The 24,823-nt window shown below is 43.6% G+C and overlaps 1 protein-coding gene across 1 annotated transcript; it reads left to right on the top strand.

Moving 5' to 3' along the window:
• GOT1 (glutamic-oxaloacetic transaminase 1) lies at window positions 1–24,823 on the top strand. Its single transcript, XM_019459097.2, has 9 exons — window positions 1–225; window positions 9,356–9,537; window positions 16,115–16,238; window positions 16,938–17,050; window positions 17,290–17,394; window positions 19,185–19,335; window positions 19,422–19,587; window positions 20,339–20,481; window positions 24,269–24,823. The coding sequence occupies exons 1-9, from the start codon at window positions 108–110 to the stop codon at window positions 24,406–24,408; spliced, it is 1,242 nt and encodes a 413-aa protein (XP_019314642.1). The 5' UTR covers window positions 1–107; the 3' UTR covers window positions 24,409–24,823.

Raw genomic sequence — 24,823 nt, 5'->3', positions numbered from 1 at the left:
CCCCTGCCGGCTGGGTGAAGGTGAAAGTCTCCAGTCGCCCGGGCTAGACCGGACCGGTGGCTCTGGACGTAGACTGGAAACTCTCTGTTGTCTCCAGTTCTTCTGCAATGGCGCCTCCTTCTGTGTTCGCCGAGGTTCCTCAGGCGCAGCCCGTCCTTGTCTTTAAGCTCACTGCCGATTTCCGGGAGGATCCGGACCCCCGCAAGGTCAACCTGGGAGTGGGAGGTAAAGATGCTGTGCTTAGGGAGTAGGAGCATCCTGGGGAGTGGAGCGGACCTAATCCGCGCCGCGGGGAGTGGGACAGGCTGAGGCCCAGCATCGCCTCAGAGGGGAGCCCCGGAGAGAAGGCAAGATCTGCGAAGCTTTTTCAACCTGCCCGTTTTACAGATGAGCATATGGAGTCTCTGGGAAAAGGAGATGTGCCCAAGGTCCACAGTACAGGTCTAGCAGCCAGGACACAAACCCAGTTTTTACGATTCCTCATTCTATGTTCTTTATACCGCATCCTTTCTCCTGTTAGTAAATGGGACGTCCAGAGATTGGAAGGAGAGGGAGGAAGCTAGGAAGCCTGATAGGCTCGAAGTTCTGGCTGCTGGGGAATGGATGAGGGAGAACTCTAAGCCTTACGGAGCTCTGGTCTGGGTCAATAAATATTTGAGTGACTACCAGGTAACAATCAGTACTTTACCAAGCCTTGTGGGGGCGAGGAGAGGAGACTGAGGGTTGGTTTTGGCCTCAAGGATGTTAAAGTCAAGATGTGATATAATAGAAATTTAGAATACTTCTGAAACAGGTTAATGCTGCCTGGGAGGATCTGGGAAGAATATTCTGGCCTTCACAGATGTGGTAGGAATGGGTAGAGATGGTGGGAAGGAGTGGAAAGAGTGTGGAGGTAGGAGCTCGCTTTTCCCACATTCTTGTCCTCATTTCTTGTTTGTATTTCTTGGACCTTTGACAGCTCAGAACATGGGCCTCAGTTTTCCCTTCTGCAAGAAAAGGGTTTAGACCAGAGTGCCTTAGAATAACTCCAACCTTTGGTGAATTTGTTGTTTCTGTCACTGTCATTTGAACGTTTGAAGCCCCACAGACACTCGACCACATACAGAGGCCAGCCACGTTGAAGAAAATGAGTATGATGTTCTGTGCTAAGGAACACACTTAGAGGACTAGAAATTTTGGAAAGAGAAAATCAAGGGTGGTGAGAAGGAGGTTCAGAATCAGGCTTCCCACAGTGAGTGTACATAGGACCTGTTAAAAAAAAGTCTTTACCAAGGAGCATGGGAGAGGAGTGAGAAAAAAGCCATTAAAAAGTATGATTTGTTGAAGCTAGGTAATGGGTAAATGGAACATCCATCATATTATTCTTGCAACTTCTGTATATGTTTGAAATTTCCCGTAATAAAGCATTTTTTAAAAAGTAAATAGTATGTAGTTTAACTCATGGAGAGAAAGCGATGTTTTCAACAGGCAGCTGAGTGGAAGAAATATTGAAAGAATGCCTTGAATTGAATTGGAATTGGGCAGTATTCAAGCTCTTAATTTAAATCCAATTTAAAGCCTCCAAGTACTTATTTAGGGCCAGATATATACGTTGATGTTGATTTAAATACATCTTTTAAAATTTTTTGACTCAGTTACCTTTAAACTATCTTACAGAATTTTTGTGAGAGTTAAATACATTTAAAGTACCTAGAATAGTGGCTGGCAAATAAGTAGGAGTTATGTAAGTATTAGTCGTTTTGGCATTTCTGTTACTTTTGTTACTATTATTGTTTTGGCAGCTCTTAGGTTGCATAGAAGATGTTGAATAAATTTTTCAGCTTAAGAACTGCAAAATGAAATCATTTCTGACATCCCTTAAGAAATGAACTGCTCATGCAGAGAAAAAGTGCCCTGCCAGCCCAGGCCAGAAATGATTGGCTCAGAAGTATGGTTTGTAGTTCAGGTGGTCACTTCACCCGTGACAGTGCCTTTTTCGTGGTTTCCAGGAACCCAGGAACTTTACCTCCTTACCATGAACAAATGATTTATGCATTTAATCTTTTTTTAAAGTTTATTTATTTATTTTTGAGAGAGAGCGAGAGAGCGGGCTCAAGTTGGGGAGGGGCAGAGACACAGGGAGAGAGAGAGAATCCCAAGCAGGCTCTGCACTGTCAGAGCAGAGCTTGATGTGGGGCTCAAACTCTTGATCAAGAGTCGGAAGCTTAACCGACTGAGCCACCCAGGCGCCCCTGCATTTAATGCTTACAACGACTCTGAGGGTTGTTTCAGACATAAGGAAGTTGAAGCTGAGATGGATGAAGCAGTTTGCCCCAAGTCATATGGCCATTGGTAAGGGAACTGTCCTCTATTTTGGGTCCTTCAGATGGTCCAGAGGCTGCCAGTGCACTGTAGTGGCAGGTGCTTTGCATACAGGTCAGCCCTGCGGTTTAGTGACGTGACCTTGGGGGGGCTAGTTAAACATCCTAGGACTCAGTCTGTTAAATGAGGAGCAGGGATGGAATGACCTCTCTCTAAAATTGTACTCTAAGATTCACTAACATATTATATGTAAGATAATGATGTTACTGGCCTCATCAGTTGACTGAGGATGAAATGAATAATTATGTATGAAATGTGATATATAAGTGAAAAGTGTGATATAAATATTATTTTTCTTTTTATGATCACCTTGACCAGTTTTTGTTGTTGTTGTTTTGTTTTTTTGTGTGGATGGCAGGGGCTCAGGTGAGGGTCTCCTTCATCTTTTGTATGTCCTGTCTGTAGTTATACACATCACCAAGTATATCTTTTGTGAAGGAAATGTAATTAATCACTGACTTTGGGGAAGGTACTTCCCCCCCCCCCCCCCCCCCCCCGCCGCCCCATGTTAAGATAAAGCTCAGTGGGAATTAACCAGCTCAAGTTCTAGTGATGTTGGATGTGTTTAAAATAAACTACAACTATAATTTTACTACCTAGTTCCTACTTGCTGATAGTTTCTCCAGAGATATTCTTCTTGCTGTTTCCATAATTTCCTTTTAGTTAAAGCAGAGCATCACATGTAAGTATGATATGCTCTGAGTTGATCATTTTAGTGCTTGTCAAAGTTTCAGACAAGTGGCTTTAAGGGCGCAAGAGACACAGGTCCATCCCGATGTAGCTGAAGCAAGACATTTCTTCATAGGCTTCATTCAGTCTGTTTATCACATAAACTTAGATTTCTTTTGTTCCAGATAAACTGCTCTTATTTTAAGGTCTGTTGCTGTTTTTTAATGTGGATTTCTAGCATCTTCACATAAAACAGTTGGATAGATGTGCTGTATTAGGTGTTTCTGAGTACTCGCTGGCCCTCTTCCCAGGAGCCTAGATGGAGAAGGGCTTTAAGAGGTGTGCATATGTGCCCGGGCTCTTGGGTAGCGGTGGGTGAGGGAAGTGGGGATGTTCAGAGGAGAGGAGGGGGGCGGTCTGATCATTGCATTCTCCATGTTCTTCCTTTCTTCTGGAAAGCAGCACTGCTGCACTGCCCTGAAACTTGGGTGCCTCCTCTAAAAGAGGGGTGCCTGGGGCTGGGAAGCCTGCTGGCAGAGGCCCCTCACACAGTGCTCTGGGGCCTGCTTGCTTCGGGCTTTCCCTAGACATCTCTTGTCCTTAAAAAAAGTACATGGATCCATGAGCGTAATATAGTATGACAGCCTAGCTCTTACAATTCTTTGATCTTGGACAAATTATTCAACTTTTCTGGTCTCAGTTTCCAGATCATAATATCTATTTTGTGAGTTGTTTATAGGAATTAAACAGGGGTTAAAAAAAAAAAAAAGGTGAAGCATTTAGGACAGTGCCTTGTGTGTACTAAGCATTCAGTAAGTCCTTGTTATTACTGTGGCTCAGGTACCGTCGATGTCTATTAATTGTGAAGTCTTTCTTTCTATCCAGAACCTCTTCCCTGAATGCCAGACCCATACTTAATACAGTTTGCTAGACACACCAAATTCAGCATGTTTGGAACACAACTGGTCAGTTTTACCTTCCCTTCAATCTTTTCTTTTTTTTTCTGCTTATGTTTTATATCTTGGTTGACCCTCCCTGCCCCCCATCACCACCAGTCTTTATCCAGACTAGAGAGACTTTTGAGTCATTTGCCATCCTTCCCTTGAACCCATGTCAGTTTATTTGGTCACTGGGTTCTGTATTATCTATCTATCTCATAAATCTTATGACTGTCTCCTCTTTTCTTTATCCTTGCCATCACTACCTTAATTCAAGATGTCATTTTTCCCTTTCTGGATTATTGCAGTAGCCTCCTGATTTAACTGCCTGTGTTCTCCTTTCCAGTTTATTTTCTACAGTGTCACTCAAAAGATCCTTGATGTACAGCTGTCAACATCACCCTGTTTAAATGCTTCCAGTGGTTCCCCCATTGAAACAACGTTCCTTAGGAGAGACTCAGAAGAGACTCCAAAGACTTTTTTAGCCCCTCCTTGCTATTCCTCCTTGGATCTTAATGTTCGAGCCATGAAAATGCACGTCCTCAGAAACCTCAGGTCTCCAGGCCTCTTGGACCCTGCACAGGTGTTCCCGCAGTCTGGTGAAGGGGAGCAAAATTTGCCACACTGAAGTATGGCTTAAGCTGGTTATTTTTAAGAAACTGCAGATAGAGGAGAAGCTCTGAATACCATGTAGAAGTTGCCCTTTAGTAAGAGACATTTATAGGGGAAATATCCATTTGTAAGAGTGCCTCTCAGATGACTCTAAATATCTAGAAACTTACCAGTGGAGAGGGCTGGGCTTAAGTCTACGTAACAATCTTACTCTTGTTCACTGTGCTTTTACTGATCATCTCCCATAACTGACTCCCCACCCTTTTTGTCTCTAGCTGAAGGTGATATTTAATGTGATGGCTTTGGCCATTTTGGGGAGTTACTCAGTTGATATACAGGGAAAACTGAGTAACTCCCATGTATACAGGAGGTACAGGTTATTAAACTTTCTTCTCCTGTTAACCTGTCTTATGTCAATTTAATTATTAGACCAGCCAAAGAACCTAAAAGGGTGGAAGGGAAAACTTCTCTGCCTCTACACTGGAATGCCCTTTCCTTGTCTACCTTTTAAACTTGTATTCAACTTTCAGACTTCATTCTCTGTGAAATCTTTCCTGACTCCTTACAGGAGAATTAAGGGCTCCATGTTCTGTTTCCTCGAGGGCAAACAGTATCCTACCTATTTCTGTGTAGCTGCCTGTAGCCAGTGCCTTGTTCTTGGTAGATTCAGTAATGAGTAATGAATGAGTGAATGAAAGAATGAGTGAGAAACTCCTGGCTCCAACAAATAGGAATAAAAATCCCCTGGAAAGCAGGAATCATAGTTGTTAATCATGTTTGACTTCATTGCTCTAATCACAAGAGCAGTCTGCTGTTCTGCTTCATTAGGACAGTTAGGCAAGGCATTGGAAATAAATCTGGAACTGAACCTGGGAGAAACTGGGTGGTGAAGAAGGGAGGGGAGGTATCAGTTGGCCAGTTTCTCTTTTGTCCCAATATAGATGCCTCCGTGCCTCCAGTCATGTACAGGATTTTTTAGAGTAGTACAGAATATGCAGTATGGGTAAGAACAGCAGTACCGCAACTTTTCATCTTCCTATTTTATTTATTTATTTATTTAACTGTTATTTTTTAAAGGATTTTATTTTTAAGTAATCTCTACACTCAACATGGGGCTTGAACTCACAACTCTGAGATCAAGAATCACATGCTCCACTGACTGAGCCAGCCAGGCAATGCCCCCCTATTTTATTTATAATATGTGGTTTATAAATAACATTATTATCATAAATGTAATATATATGGCCTAATTATGTAATAGATATATAGCATCCCAACACAGACGTGAAGCATAATAGAACTAGTTTTTCTATGAATACCCACACTCTTGTACATCTAAATAGCATCCCCTCTGTGTGCGTAGTCAAAGATGTGTTTGCTGTTGCTACAAGTATCATTTCCAGCAATCAGATTTGCTTTCAAAGGACAAAGATTTGGCACCAGTTGAGGATATTCAAAATAATGAGATTTCTCTAATTCCAAAAGAAGAATTCCAAGAATAAGATGGACAGTGATAGCATTGTGATTATAGATAGCGTGATTCCCTTCAGGGACAACTCTTAACTTACAAGTGGTTATTTTGACATCTCTTTAAAAAACCAGGGGCACCTGGGTGGCTCAGTGGTTAAGCGTCTGACTTTGGTTCAGACCATAATCTCACTGTTCATGAGTTCGAGCCCCACATTGGGCTCTGTGCTGACAGCTCAGAGCCTGGAGCCTGCTTCGGATTCTGTGTCTCCCTCTCTCTCTGCCACTCCCCCATTCATGCTCTGTCTCTCTCTCTCTTCCAAAAATAAATAAACATTAAAAAAAAATTAAAAAACCAGACCACCTGGGTGCCTCAGTCAGTTAAGCATCAGACTCTTGATTTCGGCTCAGGTCATGATCTCACCATTTGTAAGATTGAGCCCATTGCTGGGCTTTGTGCTGACAGCATGGAGCTTGCTTGGGATTCTCTCTCCCTCTCTGTCTCTCTGCCCCTACCCCGCTCGTGCTCACTTGAACTCTTTCTCTCTCTCCCTCTCAAAATAAATAAACATTTAAAAAAAGGAATTAAAAAAACCCCAGACCAAATCCCACCTGATAAAAATAGACTTTTTAACTTTTTGGAGGGAATTTAGTGGGTCAGAGGATAGTATGTGAGCATTGTGACAGTGTTACAGCCTCCTATCCAGAGACTATTGGTTGGTTAGTGGCTGTGTCAGTCTGAGCTCTGTCTACATTCTTATTGCCAGTTTGATGTGCTTATCAGATCTGCAAATGACACATTCCTAGAGGGTAGAGTTAGTTGATAGAAGACCAACCCCAAATCAAAATGATCTTATAAAGTCTTGACTGATTTGTTGTATAGCTTTTGACCTGTAATTTTACATCTAGAAACATTTTTCTAAGGGAACACTCATGAATATGTGTGAAGATACAAGAACATTTATCACAGTACTTATAATATCAAATAATCAAAAGCAACACAAATATTTAATAAATCAATCATGGAAAGGAATGTTGTCTAGCCAATGTGTTACAAATTGTGTTGTAAAGGGATCATAAATATGAAAAATGCCTAATTGCATTTATAATAAGAGAAATGCAAATTAAAGCTACTCTGAGGTACCATTTGCATCCTTACACTGGCAAAAATTTACTCTGGTGGAGGCTGTGTTAACTGATAAAAATCCCTGTGGAGGCTAGTTTGAGTATATCTGTCAAAACTCCAGATACACATACTTCTTATCCACTTCTTCCATTTTCAACCTGCATCCTACAGATATATTTGCGTACATGTATGATGGCATATGTATGAGGTTGTTCATTGAAGTATTGTTTTGTAATAGCCAAAGATTGGAAACAACTCAAATGTCCATCAGCAAGACACTGGCAAAACAAATTATGGGACATTCATCAGTTATGCAGCTGTAAAAAAGAACAAAGACATTTTGTGTACAAACAGAAAAAGAAGAGATCTTTAAGTAGAAAAAGCAAGGAACAAAACAGTGTATAGTATGTTGTATGTTACCTTTTATATAACAAGGGGGAACATAAGCTGTACTTGCTTGCAGTTTTATAGGGAAATTCTGGAAGGATACAAAAGAATGCAGCTGTTATTTATTGCGGGGTGAGGAGTTGGAACTAGGTAGATGGAGGATAAGGATGGGTTGGAGACATGTGAATATATTACCTATTATAAGAATAGTTAATGACAGTGAAAATACTCATATTTGTTAAGTGGAAAAAAGCATGTTGAAAATTTTATATACAGTGTGATGCATGTTTTATAAAAGAATATACTAATGTAAAATAAAGCTTAAGAGGGTTGTACACCAAAATGTCCATACTCTATCTCTGAGTGCCAGGATTATATATTAATCATAATGTTTATCATTTGCTTTCTGGGTTTTTAGAAAATTTCTACAGTCAACATGTATTGTTCAGTAAATAATATCAATAACCTTTCTAAAAAGTGATTTAAAAAAAAAGTCAGGGATTAATGTTGGACAGAAATGAGCAAGATAAAACAATCAGAATTACTCTGAATATTTCAGTTTAAGGGTGCCTGGGTGGCTCCAGGCTAAACCAGTTGGTTTAGTGTCCAACTCTTGATTTTGGCTCAGGTCACGATCTCATGGTCGTGCGATCGAGCACCATGTAGGGGTCTGTGCTGAGCGTGGAGCCTGCTTGAGATTCTCTCTCTCTCTCTCTCTCTCTCTCTCTGTCTCTCTCTCTGTCTCTCTCTCTGTCTCTTTCTCTCTGCCCCTCCCCCCTCAAAATAAATAAAATAAACATTTAAAAAAATAAAATAAAATTTTCAGTTCCAAAATCACTTCCAAAGTGTGGGTCTGTTGGAGACATAAACATTCCAGCAAAGTCAAATGACCCCTGTCAGGAATCTGCGCAGATTGTTGGCTTGGGTGCAAGCCACAGCAGCTGCCCTCTAAAGCTATAATCCTAAGATAATCATACGTTAGTAGTGGGGAAAAAGTCAGCGATAGGATAACTGGACTAAAAATACTTTTAGTGTAGAGGTGCTTAGAAATTTGCTGTAGGCAAGACTGTAAATATTATGAAATAGATACATTTAGATCAATAAACGTGTGAAACATGAAGTAGGAGGGGCAGTGAAAATGGCCAGTGCTGGCGGAGAGAGGACAAAAACGTGTGCAAATATCAAATAGGTTGTTGAGTGATTGTGTAACCATTTGCTGGAATCTTCAGCCCCGGGGCATTTGCTTGCCACTTGTCCCGTTTCTGTTCTTACAGGACAAGAGGAGGAGGTGGGCCTTCTGCCATGCCCCTCTCCACATTTTATGTTAGAAGGTGCAGCATTCGTGTGAAGTGGCACCTTGCAGTTTCTGGAAATCTCTTGGGGAGATGCAGAAGGAGGGAGATTCGGGGCCCATGGCTATACAGACCTCAGCGCGCCAGTCGTATCGACACAGCATCTATAAGGTGTAGCTTAGTGTGCAGAGTGCTTTCACGTGCACTCTTTCTCTCAGTCAGGCTCTCTGGCGCCCCAGTTGTGTTTCAGCATTCTGTCTTTTAGAGGTCATGCGTTTAAGGGCTCTAACTTCCATAAGGGTAGGAACTATGTCTGTCCTGCCTGCCTAGCATATAGTCCAGTGGCTGACCCAAAGCAGGCAGGCAGTCAGCGAATGACCTTTAATTTCCCTCACAGTTCTGTTTGGTTGAAAGATGGTGGAGTGCTCCCTGTTGGCAGGGCTAGCTCTTTCTTGGATGAAACCTGACTCCTCCTCTGTTACTAACTCTTCCCTGTCTTCCAGCTTATCGCACAGATGACTGCCAGCCCTGGGTTTTGCCAGTCGTGAGGAAGGTGGAGCAGAAGATTGCTAATGACAATAGCCTAAATCACGAGTACCTGCCGATCCTGGGCCTGGCGGAGTTCCGGACCTGTGCGTCCCGCCTTGCCCTTGGGGATAACAGCCCAGCTCTCCAGGAGAAGCGGGTGAGTTTTGGGTGAGGGTGTACAGTTGACCCTTGAACAGTGTCGGGGTTAAGGGTGCTGACTCCATGCCACACTGAGTCGACAATCCTTATATAACTTTTGACTCCCCCAAAACTTAACAGTCTACTAGAAGCCTTATGGATAACATAAAGTCAATTCATGTATGTTGTGTGTATTCTATACTGTATTCTTACAACAAAGTAAGCTAGAGAAAAGAAAATGTTATTAAGAAAATCATAAGGGGGCACCTGGGTGGCTCAGTCAGTTAAGCCTCTGACTTCGGCTAAGGTCACAATCTCACAGTTTGTGAGTTTGAGCCTGGAGTCTGGCTCTGTGCTGACAGTGCAGAGCCTGCTTGGGATTCTCTGTCTCTCTCTGCCCCTCCCCGACTTGCACATGCACTTGTGCTCTCTCTTTCTCTCTCAAAATAAATAAGTAAACTTAAAAAAATCATAAGGAAGAGAAAATGCATTTACAACACGGTACTGTATTTATTTTAAAAAATCCAGGTATATGTGGACCCATGCATTTCAAACCTGTGTCATTAGGGGTAGACCGTATTTTCTTTAGATGCTACGCAGGGGAGAGGAGGTTGAAAACTCAGTTTGGTTAAAAGTGTCAGGTGTTATGTCTGTTTAACTGTCTCCTGACTGGTAGTGCAAACTGTGTGGCTGTATATCAAGCATGGCTTCTTTGATTGTTTTGTTTTATGCCATAGATGATCAGATTTTAGCTGCTGGGTTTGAAGCAGTCAGGGAATTTAATGAAATGATGAAGCGATCAGGGTCTGGACCCAGATCTGCCCCTTTGGCCATGGGCAAGTCATTTACCCCTCTGACCCCGGCATCTCATCTACATGTTACGAAAGACTAGTTTGTGGTTCATGATCCCATTAGGAGCACTTACATAGAGGGGATCATTTAAGAGGTCTCTGACCCCCTGAAATTTTATGCAGAATTCTGTGTGTACGTGTATTTCTGAGGAGAAGGTTTTAGCTTTTATTGGATTTTTTTTTAAGGTTTTTAAGGAATATCTATGCTATGCCCAATGTGGGGCTTGAACTCACAACCCCCAACATCAAGAGTGGCATGATGGTGGACCAGCTGGTGGACCAGCCGAGCCAGCCAGGCGCCCTTCTTTTATTGGACTTTCAAAAGGAGTCTGTGTCCCCAAAAGTTCAAGAGCCACTAGTCTAGATGCTTTCTGAAGTTCCTGCCAGTTCTAATGTTCTTTAATTCTTCTAGCCTTGACTTTGTCTTCTCCCATTTAAGTGCTTCCTAGTAGGTATTCTGTGTATAGCTGGAGATATATGGAAGAACATATTTGGAAGCAGATATAGCGAAATAGGCTGTATGTGGCTGGAAGTGGTTTGGTAGAGATTCTCGGTGTTGTAGGGACTCAGAGGACAGGGATGGTGGTATGGATGGAATTGGGATGTGAGCTGAACTTTGGGGAATGAGGCCAGGACACTGGCTACACGTTAGCATCACCTAGGGAATTTTACATACATATAGGTGGGCGGACCCCAGTCCAGACCAGTTAAGTCAGAATCTTAGAGGGTACCACCCTTCCCTGCCCTTTCACTCCCTGCCCCACCCACCCCTAACTCCTTCCCTGCTTGGGCATAGTTTTAAAAGCTCCCCAGCTGATTCCAAAGTACAACCAGGGTTGGGAACCTCAAAGTAGAGAGGAAGGAAAAAGGAAGGGTCCTTTTTTTGGAGTAGAAGGAATGCAGGGACAGAGATAGGAGGTAAGTGGGTCTAGGTTGTAGAGACACCTACCTGATTGGAGCTGGGAACATGTCACATAGATCGGGCAGGCTGATTTCGCACCCTGGGCAGGGGAAATCATCTGAAGGTTTGAACAGAGAAGTTACCCAATCAGAGTGTTTGAAGAAGATAAACCTGGCTGCATGGGGAAGGGCTCAGGTTTTTGCAATAGTCCAGTTAGGTATTGTGCAGTTTAAACCAGCTGCCCTACTGCTCCCCTGGGCCGGTGTTGTAGTGCAGCCTTTGTGCACGGAATGGACCAATTCTTGGAATCATCTGATTTATTCTCCACCTGCAGTTACCCAGTTGCCTCCATATGCAGAATGGCAGGGTGAAAATTGAGGGCTGGACACAGGCACAGTCTTTTGTGTATCAGGTGGCGGGGAGGCTCTGAGTGAACGTCCTGGAACTCAGGTCAGTGATCAGGCAAGTCATGAGGGATTTTGGTGACTAACACTGGAACGTTGAGGAGAGTCCTGATGAAGTTTGACAGTGGAGGACTTTGGCAGCTGGGGGTTATCTTGTGAGACGCTGTTGATAGATGGATGGAATTCTGTTTTTGACAAAGGGAAACCGAGTTTCTGTGTTGGGGACCTTCTTCCTCTGAGACTGTACATTTCTTGTACACTTAATAACTGTGTCGGGTGGATGCTTGTTTCTCTGCCCAGTGCTCCCGTTTTGATTTCATTCTGTAAGACGTGTGGAACATGGCCCTCCCTCTTTGTCTGGTTCATCCTGTGTTGTGTTTTTGATCAGAGAACAAATTTAGATGGCAGTCCATAAATATTTGAAGGCTTTTTTTTTTTGAGTGGTGTGGAGGATGGTTTGGGATGCTCTCTTGGCATCTGCATCACCATAGGTACTGGCTGGTTCTGAGCTCTGAGTCTGTCCTTTCTCCCTGGACGTCTTCACCATCCCCAAGTTCAGCCCACTGTTCTCTCATTTGGATTCTTATAATAGCCTCTTGTCTCTAGTCCCTTCCCCATCCTATTACATTCTGCACAGTGCAGCTAGGATGATCTTCCTTAGCAAAAAAAGCTGATAATCATGTCACCTGCTCCCTGCTACACACACACACACACACACACACACACACACACACACACACAAACACACACCCTTCCATTATCTACAGGGCAAATCCAGACTTTGAACTTGGCATGTGGCATATTTCATCCTGTTCTCCAGTGACTCACAGCCCCCCCGCCCATTCCCCTTGGGGTCCCTGCCATTCCACAGACCTGTAAGTCCTGCAAGGCCTTGCCAAGGGTCACTTCCATGCTGAGTCCTTAGCTTTCTCGGGCAGAACTGAGTTATCACAGGACTTTGTTCACAGCTCAGGAATAATTGTACTTATTATGCTTACTATAATGTATAATTTTATAAGTCTGTCTCCCACAAGACCATGACTTCCCTCAGGGCAGGGATGATGGCTTGCTAATTTATCTTGTAAATTTTCAGCATTTAGCTCCCAGTCTGACACATCAGCGATTCTCAGATGTTTGAATTCCCTCATTCATTCAGTCAACAGATGAGTGGTCACCATTAAGGGTAGGCACTGTTCTAGAAGCTGGAGCACAGCGGTGACCAAAAGACCCAAAATATTCTGCCCTGGCTTACTGTTATGTGGGGAGAAGGAACTATAAACATAATAAATAAGAACATGATAGAGTATGTTAAAAGAAAATAAATGTTGTAAAAAGAAAGTAGGAGAGGCACATTAGGAGAGCTGAGGGTGGAGTAGGGGTAGAATTGGTTTTTCACTGGGGTGGTCATGATAGAAATAGAAATGGCATTTCAGCCAGAACTTGAAGGAAATGAGCCGTGAATGAGTAAACCAGAAAACAAATAATAATCATGTCTTCCCCTAGATTTTTCTTCTCAAGATTCAATGTTACCAGGTCCATCAACCATTTTGAGGAGACCTATTTTCTACACTCGTCACTGCCTCTTACTGCTTTCTATTTTCAGACCTTGTACCATATGTCCAGTTTTCATCTCTAGCACTGTAATGTTTCAACTTTGGGAATTCCCAAGCCACCATCGGTAGGAGGGCTTGTAGGCCATGTGATGCTATCCCAGTTTCTCGCTTTGACTGTCACCTCTAGGAGGCTTAGGCTTTCACTGTGGCTTATCTTGTCACCGTTGTCTTCTTCATCCAGTTTGCCCATCCTTAGCACCCTGTGCCAGAGACCTGTGTGAACTGCTAGCAGTGCCCAGGTTCATGCATCATGGCTTTGGTTGCAAGCAGCTTCTGCTCAGCTTTCCTGCTCCTCATTACATCAGCAAACTGTGATCTCAGGCAAATGTTGTCGAGTCTGGCAGGGATTTCTTCAGGCCATGTAGCTAAATCAAGATCACAGATTACCTACTGGCATCATTCACACCACATGTTACTGGATTTTTCTAGTTCTGGACTCCCCAGTTTAGCCGCCAGGGTTGGTTGCCTGTTCGTTTTGAACTTCGCACTTGTTTCCTTCATCCCAAATGTAGGGTTTCCCTGGACTTTAGAACAGTTTGCCAAAATTCAGTTCACAGAATGACCAAATTGATACATTATTGATTTGCCCCCAATTTCTTTCTTTTAATTGCTGATACAGTTTGTGTTTCACTGAAGCCATCCAGTATTCAGTGTGCTTTTAGGGAATGATAATTTCTTGAGAATTTGATGTCAAGTGTTACATAAAAGGATTAGGTCACAGTGGATGTATCTCTTCCGAACATGTTTTCAATCTAATCTACTGGCTTTTTGACTTCTTTTAGTTAATGAATTTGCATCTTGGAGTGGGAGAGAAAGGAAATAAAAAATTACACCTGAGAACATTTTCACTGATGTCCACGTACACCCGTCACATACCCATGATAACTTAAAACCAGGTTCAAGGGAAGCCTTGCTCATCTGTATAGAAAGTGTCAACATTCCAGAATTGCCTAGGTGTTTGAAATGTAAGGTAATGAATAAAGTTGACATTCAACTTAGCTCATGCCAAGTCCATGAAAAATAAATGCACATATGGCTTAACATCACTGACTAACTGTCTAACCGACTTAGCCACCCAGGCAGCCCGCAAAACCTTTATAAAGTAATGGGAGAGGTCTGGTGCTCAGTGGGGATCACTGTGGAGAACAGAGAAGTTGGTGTGCCCCATCTGACCGGCACTGACCGTTTTCACCCAGTCCACTGCCCTTGCTTTCCTACAGCGCACAACCATGCTCACTTCCTCGTTTGCTTGAACGTCCACTTGGCTTCTGTTTCACATTTCAGACCGTATTCTTTCACAGATGCTCAGACCTCTGAATACAAATAGAACACTGGGGAATAATAACAAGTGGTGATAATTGGTATCACTGCCTCGTTCCTGGCTCAAAGAGGATTTCTGCTAATGACTCATTGTTCATCAAAAAGCTGACTTATTCATCATGGCTGAATGAATTTTTCCTGTTACTTTCGAGAAGTATCCATTATTTCCTGTTTTACTGAGCATCAAAATCAGGGATGTCTATGATTTTCTTATCTGTCATGAAGATCATTTGGGTTTTCTGTACCTTAGTGGCATGACACATTTTATATCTCTTAACAATCTTGCATTCATGGGATGACTGTCACTTGAGAAAGGGGGTATTTTTTAGTGTACTGTTGGGTTCATGCTGTTCATTAATGTTCATCTGGAAAGTGAGTATCAGTGTTCATGAATGAGTTTGGTCTCCCTTTTTTCTGTTTTTTTTCCTTTGTTATCTTTTAGCATCAAAGTTTTGTTATTGTTTTAAAAAAGATTTTAGGAGTTTTTCTACTTTGTCTAGGGAGATTTTTTTAACCTTTCTATTGTGGAAAATTCCAAATATTTACATAAATAGATAATGCAGTGTGATGAAAAAACCCCATGTATCCATCACCGAGCTTCAACAATGGTCTGTATTTGGTCAATTTTGTATACCCTCCCACCCCCGTGCCAAAGGTAAGTTATTGTACAGCAAATCCCAGACATCTAAATATATTTTAAAAATTATTTTAAAATTTTGCAAATAATACATGAACATGTTCTCCTTTTTTTAGGAAATCACTTACACATTAGGCCAAAGTCCCCTTGATCACTATTCCCCCCGTCCCAGGCCCCTCCCCAGAGGTTGCCGGTGTTGTTAGATTGCTGTGCCCTTCCTTTTATTTAGATAGATTTTCTCAGGTGATCTTTTTCTTTCTCCTTAATCCTTTAGACACATTGAGCAATTTATGACATTTCTCTACTGAGTCATGCCAAAGCCTACTAAGAATTGTGAGAGGGCGGAACGGAAGGCATGTAGGCAGAACAGCAGAAGCAGGGCAGGTGACTAGATCTGAAGCAAGAAGGCCTGGAATCATTTCCAGCTCTGCCTCTCACAGCCACACAGCCCTTTGGGAGACCCCTTCTCTGCATCGATTTCCTCATGTATGAGTTGGGGATCTATAGCTTACTTCATAGAGTTGTGCAAGGATTGAACAAGAATGTGTGTGAAGGTATTTTGTAAATGGGACAACATAGGACTCTATTATTGCCCATGTGGGGTCATTTTAAGATGCAAGGAAGTTAAGGAAAGTTGTCTTGAGAGGCTGGTAACCGAGCAAAGTGCTTCACTTCCCGTAGCCTCAGTTTCCTCATTTGTAAACATGGGCAAATGTAGTTGTGAGGTTTTGATAAGATAATACATTTAAAGGGCTTAGCACAGAGCAGGCACAAAGTAAGTGCTCCTTGGTACTAATAACAAGTGCTCGTTGTTTCCTAATAATCATCTGACTTCACTATTATCAACCAGTGACCTTGCTTCTCTTTCAGGTGGGAGGTGTCCAGTCTTTGGGGGGGACAGGTGCACTTCGAATCGGAGCTGAGTTCCTAGCACGATGGTACAATGGAACAAACAACAAGGACACGCCCGTCTATGTGTCCTCACCAACCTGGGGTGAGTCCTTTAGCTGTAGCGAGAGGAGAAACAGAGGAGCCCGGGGGGATTACCCTCATGAATGTCACCACTTATGCAGAAGATGTAACCCAGCCTGGATCAACTGACATTTGTGGATGGCTCGAGCAGTGGATTATGGCAGTACATGAGTAACCTGATGCTCCAGTTCAGAATAGCAATACTCATTCTCAGGTTTCTTGGTAGACTTGTGTTTTGGCATATGTTGAAATTTCCCAGAGGAGGTATAAAATGTAGACACAGGAAGTCCCATTGTGGTATAGGATATAAATTTAGCATGACTGACCAGTTGAACTTGTTCTTGGTTACAATCATTTTTCTAAGTCTTTTTTTTAATGTTTGTTTATTTTTGAGAGAGAGAGAAAAAGTACAAGCAGGTGAGGGGCAGAGAGAAAGGGAGACACAGAATCCAAAGCAGGCTCTAGGCTCTGAGCTGTCAGCACAGAGCCCGAGGCGGGGGGCTTGAACCCACGAACCGTGAGATGATGACCTGAGCTAAAGTGGGAGGCTTAAACTGACTGAGCCACCCAGGCACCCCTCATTCTTCTAAGTCTTAACTCCTTACCTCGATGTTGCCCAGGGAATGTTGAACCTGTGAGGGCCCTGGAAGCTGACTTGTGTGCTTTCCAATTAACCTTCTGTGTTTGTAAACCATTTAACTTTTTACCTCTTTGTTTACAGAGAATCATAATGGTGTATTTTCTGCCGCTGGATTTAAAGACATTCGGTCCTATCACTATTGGGATGCAGCGAAGAGAGGACTCGATCTCCAGGGTTTCCTGAATGATCTGGAGGTGGGCAATTAGATGAAAAGTAAACAGACCCCCATGGTGTCAGGAGGAGCAGGGAAAGGTCTTTGGATCAGTTGATAAGGGAGAGAGTCTGAAACATCCTACCCAAACCAGATGGTGGTTTCTGAGTTAGCACATAAGGAAGAAATATGCTGCCCCTTGCCCAGTGTGCCACTGACTCTGACAGCACCCCCACCATATTCTTGCTAGTGTGGCAGCTGACATAGCTTCCTTCCCCTCAGAATGCCCCCGAGTTCTCCATCTTTGTCCTCCATGCCTGTGCACACAACCCAACTGGGACTGACCCAACTCCGGAGCAGTGGAAGCAGATCGCCGCCGTTATGAAGGTAACTGCCTTTCCAGAGCACCTCTTGAAACATAGTATGTATTATTATTTTATGTATTCAAAAGCAATATCTGTTCACAGAAGAGTTTGGAAAATGGAGAAAAGCCCAAAGAAGAAGATAAATATTAACTGTAAATCCTATTGCCCAAAGAAAGCCATTGTTAATATGTTACACATGTAAATATATTTATTTCACAAAGATGGGGTCATTTTCTTTATGCTGTTTCGTAACATACTTTGTCTTTCATTTGGATTCCTTTATGTGCCATGGAATGTTTTATAGCGCCATTTTCCATGCATGGCTACGTGCCATTAGGGATTGATTAAATCAATTCATGGACATTTAGATCTCAGGTTTCTTGTTCTGAACAGTTGTGTATAAGACTCCTTGTTATTATTTCTTTGGGATGACTTTCTAGATTGGAATTTCTATCTCAAAGGGTATATATTCTTCATTAATGTGTTTAAAGAATACTCATTGAGAAACTGCTACGCAGCAGGCATCTGGAGGATATAATAGCACAGCAGAGACCATCTCTGCTCTCAAAGAGCATACAGCCTGTTTGGGCAGACAGCCAAATACTGTGGGACAGCAGTGTTGATGGGGTTATGTAGAGGCACGTAGCCCAGACTTTGGTGTGTGTGTGTGTGTGTGTGTGTGTGTGTGTGTGTGTGTGGAGGGCAGTAGTGGCAGAAGAAGCCATGTTGAGACTTGAAGGATGAGGACAGGTGGGGGCTGGCAGGGAAGGAATGTTCCCTACAGAGGGAGGAGTGTGGTCAAAGCCCAAGGTAGAAGTCATGGCCCATTTAAGGAACTGAGAATAAGTCTCAGTACAGCAAGAGTTCTAAGGGGTTGCAAGTGAGTTAAAGGTAAATGGGGGCAAGATCCTGTGCTGAGCCATTGGACTTTATTTGGAGGGCAGTGGGGAGCCACTGGAGAACATTTATGTCATGCTGTGTTGTGAGCAGATTTGCATTGTCTTCAGGCTACATAGCAGGGAGTGGATCCAAGGGAGGCAAGGTTAGTCAGGCTGAGAGAGCAGTTAGGAGGCTGTTGTCATGATCCAGATGGGAGCTGTTGGGGATCTGAATGAAGTCAGTGGCAGGGGCAGACCTGAAAGGATTCTCAAGCCCCCAGGAGATGGAGGTGATGGGAATCGGGATGTGATTGGATGTGAGGGATGAGCTGCTGGGGTAGGAGTGGAGGATGCACCCTGGCCTCTGGCGTGGACAGTTGGGGGCATAGAAGTGGTGTCCTCTCAGACAATAAGCGTAGTAGAAGGGGCAAATTCAGTTGTGGGGAGTTCTTTGAGGAGGTTGGAGGGGTGAGAGTAGGGACTACACGGTCTGCTTTGTCTTCAGTGCCCAGTAGATGAGGGCTGGGGTTGTCAGGGACCCCTGGGGAGACCAAGCTGACTAAGCTTATCACACCAGGAATTCTGAGGAAAGAATCCTCCACCAACATGGGACACTACGTCCACGCCTCACAAATAAGCCCTGTTTGGCAAAGCAGCATCATGATACTCTAGGAGAGTGTACTTTAAAAGAATAAGGTTTACTGAAATTGTTAGACTTATTGTTAGCTTGATAGTCTAGAATATCCAATTGCATACTGGTATTTAGCTGAACAGAGGAGCAGATGTAAGTGGCGGTTGGATGCAGAAAGGGGAGAGATAGGAGAAATGGGTAGTGTTAGAAATTTTGTGCAGGCACCAGCTGGGGAAGGAAGGCTGGTGTCTGAGGTTGTTTCCAGAAGGATCTCCTGGCCTGACTCACTTTCCTTCCTCGCAGCGCCGGTTTCTGTTCCCCTTCTTTGACTCAGCCTATCAGGGCTTTGCATCTGGAGACCTTGAGAAAGACGCCTGGGCTGTTCGCTATTTTGTGTCTGAAGGATTTGAGCTCTTCTGTGCTCAGTCCTTTTCCAAGAACTTCGGGCTCTACAGTGAGTGCTCTCCTGAGTTACAGCCCTGTCCCGCCCCACCCCACCCCCATCACAGCTCCCAAGCTGACTCTCATCCCTCCCTTTAGATGAGCGAGTGGGCAATCTGACCGTGGTTGCAAAAGAACCTGACAGCATCCTGCGGGTCCTTTCCCAGATGGAGAAGATAGTGCGAATTACTTGGTCCAATCCCCCTGCTCAGGGAGCGCGAATCGTGGCCTGTACCCTCTCTAACCCTGAGCTCTTTAAAGAATGGTAAGGGGCGCAAAGCCTGATGGGTGAGTTGTGGGAACATAGAACAGTAATTGTCCCATCACATTTAACTGGCTCTTCCTTTTATTTTGGCAGAGGCAGGACAAAATTACTTTGAACTCTTTGAGTCGCAGATATTTCTGTAGAATAAGGCTGGCACCTGCTCACATGAGCGTAATACAACACACGTGAATAACACAGAACCAGGAACATAGGAGGAAGCACTCAGTGAATGGGGCGTTTTCTCCATTCTCCCACCACCCAGGCTTCCCCCCTAAAAGTTGGGAAACACAGGAAGGAATTCCTGATAGTCTAGAATATCCAACTGCAAGTTAGTGGGACAACTTGGGGACTCTTCATTCGTATCTAGTTTGCATATATTTTGCCTTATTTTGAAACAATTTTTATGTGGTAGCTATCTACAGTCTACTTAATTAGGCCTGATAAAATACATTAGCCTGTCTGGGTCAGTCCCTAGGTGAATTCTGGGTTAAAACATGAGTGGTATCACAGCCAGTATACCCACGACTAGTGCTAAACTCCCATCAGAAGCTCAGTTATTTCCTTCTGCCTGGTAAGTCTCTCTGTGGTCTTTATCTGTGGGTTTATCTACCCATCTAGGCCTCCACGTACTGTCATAGCCAGGTCGTGATCTCATCTGCAGTTTATAGATTAAATTATATTTTTTAAACTTATGTGTTTCTGTGTGCCATCTGTCTTGTCTGGACTGATATTTATACTGCTGTCCACTCAGGACAGGTAATGTGAAGACAATGGCTGACCGGATTCTGACCATGAGATCTGAACTCAGGGCACGCTTAGAAGCCCTTAAGACTCCAGGAACCTGGAACCACATCACTGAGCAAATTGGAATGTTCAGCTTCACCGGCTTGAACCGTAAGTGTCCCCCCAGCTACCTGGAATGCTCCCTCCTCTCAGTGTTGGGTTTGGCCCCTTTACCTATTTGGTCAGCCATAAAACTGTGGGCCAGAACAAGTTAGGTTTTCTCAGTGTGTCCCACTCATCTGCAGAGCCATAACTAAGTTAGTTTCATTTTTGTGGACTGGGAAGTAACAGGATTTATAGCTTGGAGACTTGCTTTATGAAAGGTCTCTCATAAATGCTTGGGTACCTTCTGGTTTTTCTTTAATCCTAAGTATAAATATCATACATGATTATTCAGGGACCTGATTTCTTAACAAGGCTTTCCTAGTCTCCAAGCATTGCCCTCAAAAAAGAGGTTACAAAGTTCTCTCTCCATTTCACAAATAAGAACTTAGGTTGGTAGCTGGAGTTGAGAGCCGATTGGAAGTCTAGCGGGCAGCCGTGTGTGATCTTGGTCAGCGGTCAGTAGGGCCTATCAGCCATTGGCTGTCCCTTCTGATGATAGAGGATTCATTCATTTAATGTGTGATTACGGAACCCCTGCCAGCCAAGCCACGGGTCATATGGTACAGATGTGGCTGCCCACTGTGTGTGGAGCTTGTGTCTGAGTGGCTCTGGGGACAGTTGTATGCCTGACTTGGGTAGCGAGTGGAACATCAGAGGTGCTAGGAAGCACTGTAAACCAGGGCCTTCAGAGTGCCTGTGTGAAATGGGCTCAGAAAAAGCCAAAGGAAATATAAACAAGAAAGATGGTACTGTATATGGTAGACCCCCGGAAATACTTTGGGGGAGAATGAGACTACGCAAAAAGTAAAGGGATGTCTTAGTTAGCCATAGGTGTCCTCCTGATTCTGGAATGGGGCATTAGTTCACTTAGTAAAATCATCCTTTGCAATTTTAAAAAATATTAGGTATAATGGAAGTGGTATTTAGTAGCAGTATTCTAAAGGCTCAGAAGGTGGGTGTGTCTCCCCATAAGATGTATATATTACCCCACTCTCCAGGGTAGAAAATTTGTTTTATTATGAATTAGAAAACAGTGAGAATAGACGGGTGCTCATAACACGTAAGTCATATTTTTAGCACTTGGTACTACTTACTGTGTTTAAAAACATTTTTTTTCCCTCCCAACATTTTATTAAGGAAAACTTTTAAAACAGAACAGTTGGAGGAATTGTGACAGTGAACCACATATACCACCACCTGGGTTCTATAGGGCTCATGCCACAGTGCCTCCTTTATGATATTCTGTCCATCAGAACAGGGGATTGCAGCCTGCCATTTGTGGTGTACTCTAGGAGATCTCTGAAGCCCCTGAAATGATATTTTAAACATTGTGTATGTGTGTATTGGCTTTTTTCTAGGGAAAGAGTTCATAACTTTACTTTCTCAGTTATGATGCTTCCTTTCCTGACAAAAGTGGAGAGGTTTCATCTTTATTTAAAAAAAAAAAAAAAACAGGGTTGGGGTGCCTGGCTGGCTCAGTTGGTCGAGTGTGCACCTCTTTTAAGTTTTGTTGTTTTTTTTTTAATTTTTTTTTTTAATGTTTATTTATTTTTGAGACAGAGAGAGACAGAACAGAGCATGAATGGGGGAGGGTCAGAGAGAGGGAGACACAGAATCCGAAACAGGCTCCAGGCTCTGAGCTGTCAGCACAGAGCCCGACACAGGGTTTGAACTCACGGACCGTGAGATCATGACCTGAGCTGAAGTCGGCCGCTTAACCGACTGAGCCACCCAGGGGCCCCTAAGTTTTTTTTTTTTTTAATGTTTATTTATTTTTGAAGGAGAGAGAGAGACAGAGTGTGAGCAGGGGAGGGGCAGAGAGAGAGAGCGAGACACAGAATCTGAAGCAGGCTCCAGGCTCTGAGCTATCAGCAGAGAGCCTGATGTGGGGCTCGAACTCACGAACCGTGAGATCATGACTTGAACTGAAGTCAGATGCCCAACTGACTGAGCCACTCAGGTGCCCCAAGAGAGTGCAACTCTTGATCTTGGGGTTGTGAGTTTAAGCCCAACATTGAATATAGAGATTACTCAAAAATAAAATCTTATAAATAGACAAACAAAAAACCCAAGGTTGGAGCCCTATAACTACATCTTTACAGGTGGTGGTGTGCCTGTGGCTCTGTGGGTGGTTGAGGTTAGTCTTTATCTCCTTGGGTGACTGTAATTCACACAGTTAAAGCTGGTCAAGGCTACTTCTTTTTTTTTTTAATGTTTATTCTTGAGAGAGACAGAGTGCGAGTGCGGAAGGGGCAGAGAACGGGAGACACTGAATCTGAACCAGTCTCCAGGCTCTGAGCTGTCAGCACAGAGCCCAACGCAGGGCTCGAACCCACAAACCGTGAGATCATGACCCGAGCTGAAATCAGACAGTTAACTGACCAGGCGCCCCTGGTCAAGGCTACTTCTGAAGGTCACTTTGTTTGCAGGGGTCCAGAGTAGCACTGACTACAGGGTCCAGATTTTCCATTTCCATACAGAGGCAACTCAGCGTCCTGGCTAAGAGCTCAGACTCGGGAGTTACATGGCTTGCCTTAACATCCCAGCTCTACCACTGACTAGCTATATGACCTTGGGAAAGTCTTTTAACTCTATACAATGGGAATGAGAAGGTTATCAAGATTGACTGAGTTAATATAAGGTGCTTAGAATACTGCCTGGCACATAGTGTTTGCTCCTGTGATTATTATGATTTTATCACTATCTTCATTGGGGCTGCTATAACAGAATAGCATAGGCTATTTATTTATTTCTCACAGTGCTGGAGGCCAGGCAGCTTGAGATCGGGACACCAGCATGGTTAGTTATGGTGGGGGCTCTCTTCTAGTTTGCAGATGGCTGCCTTCTTGCTGTGTGGGGCTGAAGGGAAGAGAGAGAGTGTGCATGCATGCTTGCACCAGCTTGTCTCTTCTAAGGGCATACCTGCCAACACAGGGACTCTACCCTCATGGCATCATCCAAACCTCATTATCTGACAGAGGCCCCAGCTCCTAATTCTATCACATTAGGGGTTAGGGTTTCAACATATGAGTTTTGGAGGGACATGAATATTCAGTCCATAACAATTATCCCATTCCCTCAAATTAATGGTGCTAATTAAGGGTGCTATTTATTTAGGGAAAAATCAAATAAAATTGTCTCTTGGCTTTGCAATAAACCAGAAATCTCTAGAGATTGTGGCATAAGGGAAGAATAGGCCGTTCCTTCCTATTTCCTACACAAGCATTTCTACAAATACGGGAAAGCCCTCCTGTGTGTTTGAACAGGGGACCTGAGAAGTGCCAGATCACAAGCGTCTTACCAGTTTTTCAGCCTGTTGGTTCATGCACACAGCATTTGCCCAGTCCCTCTAGCACGGGGTCTGTACAATGTGCTGTGAAAAGGAAATGTTAAAGGGAGTTTGCTGCTGTGTGCTGGGGTACAGGTTAAGGAAGAAGAAGCACTTCATACCAGCGTTTCGTATCAATGGGATGTTCTTAAGTCTGAGGGTTGTTTTAATAGGTTGTTCTGGTGAATGTAACATGCAAGCTTTGGTCGGGAGGTAGTCCCAGGTGAAAATTCCTATCAGGAGGAGCTGTATTAAACTTCCTGGGGGTTAGAAAGTTAGCTAATAAGTGGTTTCCAGAATCAATTCAGCATACTTCCCTGTTTTAATTGGACAAAATAGCTCCTTTTATTTTGCTTCTCTGTGTTGGGGGAAAGAAGGAAACCTGAAACTGTTGTGGAATCTTTGACCCTCAATGGCTGAGAGGGTTCCTACTACTCTCATTATATCTCTTTTGGTTTTCAACAGCCAAGCAGGTTGAATATCTGGTTAACGAAAAGCACATCTATCTGCTGCCAAGTGGTCGGATCAACATGTGTGGCTTAACTACTAAAAATCTAGATTATGTGGCCACCTCCATTCATGAAGCAGTCACCAAAATCCAGTGAAGAAACACCTCCCCAACCAGCACCACCAAAGCAGTCCTGTCACGTGTGTTCCCTGCCTGTGCAAGCCTAGCTGTACGTGTCATGGATAGAGACTACGGAGGGCTGGAAGGCTGGTCTGGTGAGGCAGCCCCACGTGAAGAGAATGTCCCTTGTAAAGAAATGGAGGCCAGGGATTAGAGCCCCTTAGGAGGCCAGAGCATATTAAGGTTTTAATTTACGAAGAATAAAAAGGTACTTTGATCATGACACGTAGATATCTTGCCCCCTCACTAGAAGCCAGAATGTTGCCTCTGTTGCTCATGTGCTTCTGTGTATCACTTGACTCTGCACAAAGTCTTGTCCCAAAGATCAAGGTGTCTGAAGAGCCAGCTGTGATTGTGAGTGTTGGCTGTGTCATTAAAACTCGTCATCTCTA

Source organism: Panthera pardus, unplaced genomic scaffold (genome assembly GCF_024362965.1).
Source record: "Panthera pardus isolate Hobbes unplaced genomic scaffold, ASM2436296v1 HiC_scaffold_22, whole genome shotgun sequence".
NCBI lineage: Eukaryota > Metazoa > Chordata > Mammalia > Carnivora > Felidae > Panthera > Panthera pardus.
This window is presented reverse-complemented; position numbering and strand designations above follow the sequence as displayed.